Here is a 10,137-nt window from a genome sequence, read left to right as displayed (position 1 = left end):
TTTAACACCTTCAAATTTAAAAATTATAAGTATTATTTTCTTTCAATTTATTAATCAACATTGATTCACTCATCTTTGTTAAAAAATTTTGAATTATTTTATTTATTGATTTATTCATCTAACCTTTACTTGGTGTCGTTTTCCATCTACCTGTATTGATCATCTCTTCCAAGTATTAATTTAGGTAATTAATTATGATTTCTAATTTTTTATAAATTTATCTTTTTAGTCAATTTAGTTTGTTTCAGTTATAGCTCTTTCTCCCTGATTCTCTTATTATTTTTTATAAATTTCGATAGAATAATGATTAAACTTTTTTTTTAATGTGAATATCTTTCGAAATTGATTATCTGAGTATGATTCTGTAAACTTAGATTTATATATATTTAACATTATTCTCTTATTTTCACTGAATCGATTTTTCATTTTATATATACAACAAATATTTTATTTAACTATTTGGTTGATTAATCTTAGTTATTATTTATGATTTTTATACTATACAGTTAAAGAATTACCATAAAGTTAGTCATTTTAAATTTTCAGTTTCCCGTACGATAACGCATGGGCTGACATCCTAGTATATATAATTACAGATTAAAGGTAAATTTTGTAGTTAATAGATATGATGTAAAATTATATATACACTTTATGATACAGCTAACAATTATATGTTTTCAAACAACATTGTTGAAACCAAATAAAATATAATCATGTGAAAATTTTAAATAATATGTTCTTAGACCATCTACAATGTATTTATCTATTATTTTATAATACAGAATAAGTCTAAATTAGAAAATGGTTTTCTCCAATGTGAAAGTTTATATATGATTATAAAATAGAGGTAGCGTTATAGATATTTAAAATCACTATATTTAAGAGAAGAAATATAATTCAAGTCTAAATATCCAAAACGATTATCCAACTACAAACCATCATTATACAGTCTCAAATACCTCTTTGAAAACAACATTTAAGTGATTTATTCTGGCATTTTCCATCTTTATCTGTAATTAACACCTTTAATTCTTTTCTGGTTGTGACTCGAGAGAAGGCAACATAAAGCTGTCCATGTGTAAAAACCGGTTTCGGTAGAAACAATCCAACATGTTCTAGCGTCTGACCTTGACTTTTGTTTATAGTAATTGCAAACGCCATAGTAACAGGAAACTGTCGTAGCCTCATAGGAAAGGGAAACGTTGCATCAAGTGGACTAACATACGTCCTAGGGATAAGTACTCTATCACCAACCATTTTTCATGTCAAGATTCTTGTTTCGATTACATGATTGGCCATCTGAGTAATAATTAACCTCGTACCGTTACACAAACCTCCTTTAGGATCTATATTCCTTAGCAACATGAAGGTGCTCCTATTTTCAACGTTAAAACATGACTTGGCAATCCAGAAACTTATATACTGTTTAGAAATTCCTGAGTGTAGATCATATTATCATGAGCACTTGTATCTGATGTTTCAATACTATCAGACCTAAGATATCATCTCTCCTCACCTGTAAATAAAAAAATAAAGATGGAATTTTAGATATGTATTTAATATTAGTATTTCTTAAAGTTATTACTTCAATATCCATATTATGAGCTTTGTTTCTCTAATTAAGTCAGCAAGATCCGATTCGGCATCGATAGTACACACATAATATTCATTAAGATTGATTGGAATACCAAATCTTGAATGAGCCGTTCTACTACCTTCCAAAAGCAAAGCAGCTATACCACTTGAAGCAACATTTTGAACAGTATTACCTTTAGACCTTATACCAGCACCAAGAATAGTCCACAAGAAAGTTTTCCAATACCACCAAATCCATGAACAAAAAACATACCACCTTTGTCGTGATTCACAGAGTGAATGATTTCTTCATAACCACGTCTTTGCTCCTCAGTTAGCATAGGTAATAACTCATTGTACAATTCCTGTTGTTTATGAGGCTTATATATTCTCTCATCTGCGATAAGCCTATTTACACCTGTGTTCATCATACTATTATCTGGTTTAGGCATTTTCTCAAACGCCGTAAGAGATGTTCCATTCAATCGCAACATCAATTCTATTTCAGTTAAACATATATTTTCTATCTGAGTCTGTGTCGACATTAGACCTACAACAGTAAAGTTAAAGACTTATTTATAATTTTGTTTTGCGAAAAAATAAATTACATTCAATTAACCAAATAACAATTTGACTTGTGCGGGAAAAAACTTTTTTAAAAAGAATTATTGTCTAAACTGTTTTTGTGGTCAAATATATCACTAATTCAATTCTTTTATAAATTTGTGTGGGCAAATATATTTTTAAAGAATAGTTCAACTAATTTAACAAACCAAAAAGTAAATTAATTATAAGGCTAAAAAGGATTCCAACAAAAATGTAATTGGAAAAGTATTAACTAAAAGAGAAGCTATAATTTAATCTTCAAAAATAGTATTTATTTTCCATTTTTAATAATTTAAAATGGGATTCGATTATTTTATTTTTGAGATTTTCTAATTTTCGTTTAAAAAATAATAATTCGTTTCTTAAACAGTTTATTTTTAAAAGTGAAAGAAAAATAATTTATTAAAATTACTCGTTTATATTTTCAATATATATATATATATATATATATATTAATTGTCAGAACCTTTTGTCTTATTTAGAATCTTTGTTTCTCCTTTTGGTGATAGAGTATCCAGCCGGAATAACATGGGATTTCTGGAGATTAACATCAACCCTATGAGACTTTGTCGAGATCACAAAAGATTATGTCATATCATCAAATTAAATGGATATTTGTAGTATATCCTCTCGAGATTTTCAATTCCTTCTATCCAAATCAAACCGTTATAATTATTTATAGAAATTTAACATTTTAGAAAATATAAATTTTCTTGAAACAAATATTTACAAAAGATTTAAGTATTTATTTTCCATTTAAAAAAAAAATTGGATATGAATGATTTCTGTTTTTTTTTTCTAATTTTCGTTTTTAAATGAAAAATAATTTTAAAAGTGAAACAAAAAGTCTGTAGAAATTTACTAATTTAAAAAACAGGGATATTCTCAAAGAAATATTTGTAATATATTATAGTATTTATTTTTTATTACTTTTAAATTTTAAATGAGATATAAAATTTAGATTTCTAATTTTTTTATTAAACAAAATAGGAAATTTACTATTTATTATATATTATTTATCCATCTAAAGCAATTTCAAATAAACATTAATTGTAAATGGTTAAAATAAACTCTTCCTAATCTTCCTTAATCTTTTTCTTCTTGAAAATCTCTGAGATATAAAGTCCCGAATCCAATTAATATTCCTTCCTTCTTCCTTCTATCAATTTAAGAGGAAGAAGGAATATTAGTCACAAATATTTATGAAGAAATATTAGTCACAAAAATTTATTAAATATTAGTCATAACAAACATTTAATTAATTTGTAAATAGAAAGAAATCAAAGTTTTTAGAAAATTACCATAATTTTTTTTATGAATAGAATCCACCATAATTTTGTGCAACTATAATCATTACAAAAAATATTAGCAACAATATTATTTTAAAAAATTAAGGATTCTGGTTAGCAAAAAATTAATACTTGAATTTCATTATATTCAATTTTGTAGATCCATAATTATGATCAATGATCATCCATGAATTCAACTGAAACAAAAAAAATTATGTAATAGGTTACTTATAAATAGAATTATAATTTAAATATTTTGTAAACAGAAAGAAATCCAAGTTTTTAGAAAATTACCATAAATTTGTTATGAACAGAATCAACCATAATTTTTCTGCAACTATAATTATTACAAAAAAACATTAGCAACAATATTATTTTTAAAAAATAAAGATTCAGATTAGCAAAAATTAATACCTGAATTTCATTATATTCAGTTGATCCACAATTATGATCAATGATCATCCATGAATTCAACTGAAACATAAAAATATTTATTAGGTTACATATAAAATTTTATTTCAAATTACTAAACTACAAAACAAAATATAGAAAATAATACGAACTATATTTTTTAAAGATGGAGAATCCATAGACTTTGTCTATGATTGCTTGATCTTGCTTTCCAAACAACCACTACAAAAAAAAAAAGCATAAAAAATAGAATCCAAATAATCATATAAAATTTTCAAAAGATGTGTTTGCTCATTTGCTTGTTGAATAAAAAATCATGGAATAAAAATCTGATCATGTTTAACCAAGAGAAAAAATTGAATAACAATCACCACTATAAAAAAAAACAAATAAAAACAATTATTAAAAATACTTTACCGATTTGATTTTTTTTCTTTCTTCATCAACTTGTTCGTCCAATCTTGTTTTTGATATACAAAAAACATCCATGGTCCATGGAAGGTACACCTAAAACACAACCAAACAGTATAAAATGAGTAAAACTTTTGATATGATTCAACATAATAATTAAAACTATAGCAGCATAAAAATTAATCATGCAAAGCACCAAAGCATATGGATAGTGCATCAACATGAAAAAAAAATCAAAATCATACAATAGTAAAGTTGATTCATTAGAACCAAAATAATACAAAAGAAACACTATACTCTCAAAATATATGTTTAGCTTTATGAATCCGACTTCTACTGTTTTGGCTGAGCCTCTATATATATATAGCTTAGAAGGAAAATCGTCATAATTATCTTTACCATTTTAATATTTTTAAAAATAGAAATTTTCTTTAAACAAATATTCGTAATATATTCTAATATTTATCTTCCATTTTTTAAAAAAGAGATATTGTGTAAATATATTAGATTTTCGATTTTGTAAAACAAATTTAGTTTTTTTTTTTAATTTTCGTTTTTTAATTTTTTTAAAACTTATAAAAGGGTAAAAAGGTACAGTTTTGAATCTCATTAATGGCAAAACTTAAGTCTGAGGATGAATGTGGTGCGTTTTAGCAACCTAAATAGAGAGGAAAAGCTTCCGCGAAATATTTTTAAGGGTATTTTTCATTAAGGACAAAGGAGGTCAATTTTTGTGAGATTGGCTATGAGCTCTCTCGACTTCTCCTTTGATATATTAGATTATCAAATCATAATGACTAAAGACAAATAGACTTACAACATATAATCATTATACAACAACCAATTTCACTAACCAATAATCAAATAAGCATACACTTATGGTAAAACAGGAATACTCTGTTCATTCCTAAAGAAATTACCACTATCAACTCTCGTCTTAATCTTCACCAACCTCTCGAAATTTCCCGCGAAATATTTCATCCCGTAACGCTTACCTTCAACATAGCTATTTATTTTCCCATTGTGTGAATTGATCCCCAAATCAACATCCCGATAATTAAAAAACGATTGTCTCGGGTTCTTGGAAACAAAAGGAGTCATGAACCGGTACAATTCCCTCGTCAATTCCATGTACCGATCGGTTAACCTATCTTCTCTCCAATTCGCAGCATACTGAATCTTCCAAAGGTTCCCGGCTCTGTATGGGAACGGAGTCACTGTTGAAGAAATCCTCGCCATCGCACCGCCGTATGGATTGAAAGCCATTGTTGGAATTTCAAGCTCGATCATTTTCTTCCAAATCGATTCTAAACCGGTTCTTGAAATCGGTTCACGTACGTAATCTGATTTCCTCTTGAGGTAGTTCACGGGTTGTTTCCTCTCGAGTAGAAGTTTCTCCGAAGAACCCACTTGGATATTTGTCCAGAATAGCACAGATTGGATCCAGCTCGTTTCGGTACAGTCTGACCGGACCAAACCTAACTCTGGGAATCTCCGGTTTAATATCGACAGAAGCGTAGTTGTGTCTCCAAGAAACATAGCTATGAATGTTGCCCTGACGGTCTTTTGTGATGACACGGTGCCGTTTACAACGTCAATGACCGTTCTTATGAAGAGCTCGTCGGGAAGCTCTGGTGCGACTTGTTGCCACCGGTCAACGATCTCTGTCGCGTTTTGCTCTAACGTCCGGGAGATTCTGAAGACGGTGACGTTTTCAGGGACTTCCACGAGCTTTATTTTGTAGGCTAAAACAACTCCGTAGCTACCTCCCCCGCCTCCGTTTATTGCCCAATAGAGATCTTCTCCCATTAATTTTCTATTCAATATTTTTCCTGGAAATTTTCAAATATACAAGGAATATATAGTCAGAAAATATATAAGAAACATTCCTGTAATTATTCAGCTAAATATATGTAATAAACAAAATATGATTATGTCCAATGTGTTTAGGTGTTGTCTTATTCATTTTAGCTTGACCGGAGTATAACAAAAATAACTATATTTGAATGAGTTCGGTTGATTTTAGAATCTGTATTGATAGTTTGATACTATAAAATAATGAAGCTAAAGATGTTGATTATACCATTGACGTCGACCATTCTTGCATCGATGGTGTTATCTACGGTGAGACCGTATTTTCTCATCATGTTACCATAACCTCCGCCGCTAATATGGCCACCGACACCAACCGTTGGACAAATCCCAGCGGGATAAGCTAAGGTTTTGCTCTTCTCCCATATATAGTAGTACACTTCTCCGAGGATGGCACCGGTTTGGACCCAAGCTGTTTTACTCGCCGTGTCTACATCAACCGAACGGAGATTAAACATGTCGAGGACGAAGAACGGTTTGCCAGAGTACGTAACGTATGACAAGCCATCGTAGTCGTGGCCTCCACTTCTGATCTTCATCTGAAGGTTGTGACGTTTGCCACAAGTCACCGCGGCTTGCACGTGGGTTTCATGTGTTGCAGCGATTATGAGGAAGGGTTTCGGAGTGTTGGATGTGTTGAACCGGAGGTTACGAATGGTAGCTTCTAGTACGGAGGAGTAGGAGCGGTTTCCGGCAAAGAACACGGCCGGGGAGATGGGATGTTTGGGGTCGGATTTTGAGGTTAGGCATTGTATGAAAGTCTCCGAATTTGCTAGTGATGAGCTTGGCTCCGATATGAAGACGACGAAGAATAGAAAAGGAACCAATATCATACCTGGATATTTCATTTCCACAGATTGAACGTTGAAGTGAAAAGAATAAAACAAGTGATTGAGTTTATAAATGTCGTCGACGATTTTGGGTTATTTATAATAGAGAAGATCATGCATGACGCCAAAATATTTGACCAGGAAAAGTCAAATGTAGATTTAAGTTGTCCCAAAGATTTTGATTATTTAGTGCGATGATCGCAATATATTCTAGACTTAAAATTCAAACAATATTAATGTGTATACACAATTACAACCACATGTGTCAAAGAGTAATAATAGATATAATTAACATGATTTAATCTATAATATAGTTTTTTTTCTTTTATTAGACTAGATTAATAATCAAATGCCAAGTATGTTTTAGGTAGTAGTCGTTGACTTTATGTAATGGTTTAGCGCTTGCTCTCTTAGATGAATATTGTGATGGAGAAGTTATGGATGCAAGTATGCAACTTAATGACATATATTAATTTATCTGAATATGCAACAGTTAATTTTTTCATTAAAAATAATCTATTTTTTTATTAACTGTGACACATAATTCGACCTTGTAATATATAGGAGTATGTAAGGACAGATAACGACCTAATCAGTTAAATCAAATTCGGAAATGTACTAATGTATTTTTCTCTCTAATTATACAAAGACAGAAAGATAACTCTCGTTGGATTTGCTGATAAAATGAAAGATAGAGATGTATACGGAATATATGTGACTATGTGAGAATACGTAACATGTGTGAAAAATATTGACTGAAATATAACATGAAAGATACACTTCAGCGGCTGGTTTGACTTTCATATGGCTGACCCAAATGTTATTATCATGGAGCCACACAAAAAAAAAAAAAAAAAAAAAAAACTAAAAAAAAATAATCAGAAGTGGAATCTAGTTAAGTTTTATATGTTTACATCGGTACGTTTAGGCCTGGGCATTTGGGTGTTCGGGTCGGGGTCAGGTTCGGGTAATTCGGGTTCGGGTTTTCGGGTTTACGAATATAGGATCTGAGCAGGTGTTCATATAATTTCGGGTCGGGGTCAGGTTCGGTTCCTCTCGGGTTCGGGTTATTTGGGTAATGACTTTTAAAAACCTGTAATATATCCAAAATATATTCGGTTATGGATAGTATCTACTCAAACATATCCAAAGTACCCACAAAAACCTGAAATGTACCCAAAAAACCCGAATAACCCGAAAAACAAATGAAACTGCATAACATGAAATCTTAAACAAATGAAACTGAGCATATCATGTCTCGCAAAACAATTCAAACACATACCATGTCTCGCAAAATAAGCATCCCAACAAAGAAAAGCATGTCTTAAAATCTTAAACATCCCAACAAAGCAAACGAAACTTAAACATCCCAACAAAGAAAAACATGTCTCGCAAAAGCATGTCTAGCTGCTATGAACGGAGAACCCAAAGATGAGACTAACAGCGGAATTAGGTTTTGGAGATCCAATTTGAGAGTTTTGGTTTATAAAAGCTAAAGATTCTTGAAATCGGACAAAAATTGGCAACTTCGACATGTTTATGCAAAGTAAAGAAGATCCACAAGGATTCAAGGAGAGGAGATTAAGGCAAACGGAAATATGGCAATATATGTGATATCATGTATGAATAAATGTGTTCTCGAGTTCAAACAGATATCGTCGGTTCCTCGGGTTCGGTTCGGGTAATACCCGATACCCGTGGGTATTTGGAAACAAAAACCGAGTGGTTATTTATACAGAAGCGGGTCGGGTCGGGTCGGGTTTTTGCAGGTCAGGGTCGGGTCGGTTCCTCGGATTCGGTTTATTTGCCCAGGCCTAGGTACGTTAGCCTTGACTCTATAAATTAAAGAGAAGCATCCATGAGTCCCTTATACAAAATGGAACTAGAAAGTAGAAACTAAGAATTAACACGGGCAAAAAAACTGTTCAAATGCATTTCCATTTTGTTTCAACGAAGTGTTGTTTTACTGTACGAAAGCAAAGATGGTTTTTTCTTTTTCTTTGTGAAAGCAAAGATGTTGATGAACGCAATTATAGCAGGAGAAGTGTAAATCTCTCACAAGTTACAAATTTTTTATTGAAAATAATTCTATAAACGGAAGAATCAAAGGATCAGTTCGTCCAGTCATCATCTAATCTAATAATTTTTTCTGTGACGGCGACACAAATTTATAGTAGAATGGTGCACGTAAACATGATGATGCCATGCATGCGTCCTGGTGTCGTAATCACTTGAATTCTGCAATTTTTTACAAAATTGATTTTCACTTTTTAACATGCATTAATATGTTTTATTCTCTGGCCAATGAACCGTTTCAAGCCTCTATATACAAATTATATATGTACCAATAACAGCACCAAGTATAGCCCGTTTCTGTGACACTTTTTTGTTATCGCCGCGTAGGTCCACTAGTGAACACTAGGCTATAAGTCAAATGCATCATCAATCGGAATAGTCTAAGAAGATAATTATATCCTTGAAAATTATAAATATTGAACGGTTGCCAATTATGTTTGACAAAAAAAAAAAAAAAAAAAAAAAAAAGAACGGTTGCCAATTACAGTACTGTTTCTGTTTCTGTAAATAACGTTTTCCATTTGATACTTGTAGTAGTTTCCATTCGACTCCAAATCGTATAGTATATAAAATCAAATGTTATATCATCCAATAAATGTCATATTTTTCTTTGTTGAATTTTTTTTTTGGGGGTATATGGTTAATTAATCCAATGATGACATACGTGTGTTTGATATCTCTCTCTTCTTTTTTTTGTTAATTTGTTATATTCAGATAATATTATCTATTGTTGAAGTTATCTAAGAAACATCAACGATAAGAAAGAAGAAAACTATAATTCGATAGAGAAATACGTCGATAAATATCATCTTCCTTATCGTTGAACTTTTTACAATGGGTCAAAGCGATGACATAATTTCACAATATATACAAAAATGTGTGTGACCAAAATACTACTAATATAATATAATATGCAACGGCGGTTAGTTGTTGGCCCTATAGTCAAGTCACTCTCCAGGGCCATTTTTTAGATTACGCAGTCCATATAAATTACTCAATCGAACTGTTGAACATATTTTTATTTATGATTCATACATAATTAATCTAAATAAATAAAATAAATCAAA

At 30.8% G+C, this 10,137-nt stretch overlaps 1 protein-coding gene across 1 annotated transcript; it reads right to left on the bottom strand.

The window, feature by feature from the left end:
• Positions 1-5,072: 5,072 nt before the first annotated feature.
• On the bottom strand, positions 5,073-7,059 carry LOC147923846 (berberine bridge enzyme-like 8). Its single transcript, XM_087493992.1, has 2 exons — positions 6,376-7,059; positions 5,073-6,124 (listed from the first exon to the last, which is right to left on the bottom strand). The coding sequence occupies exons 1-2, from the start codon at positions 7,010-7,012 to the stop codon at positions 5,169-5,171; spliced, it is 1,593 nt and encodes a 530-aa protein (XP_087350118.1). The 5' UTR covers positions 7,013-7,059; the 3' UTR covers positions 5,073-5,168.
• Between the last annotated feature and the right edge of the window lie 3,078 nt (positions 7,060-10,137).

The sequence above is a fragment of the Camelina sativa genome, chromosome 17 (genome assembly GCF_030686135.1).
Source record: "Camelina sativa cultivar CO46 ecotype springtype chromosome 17, ASM3068613v1".
NCBI classification, from domain to species: domain Eukaryota; kingdom Viridiplantae; phylum Streptophyta; class Magnoliopsida; order Brassicales; family Brassicaceae; genus Camelina; species Camelina sativa.
Note: the sequence above shows the minus strand (reverse complement) of the source record. Positions and strands in the feature narration are given on the sequence as shown.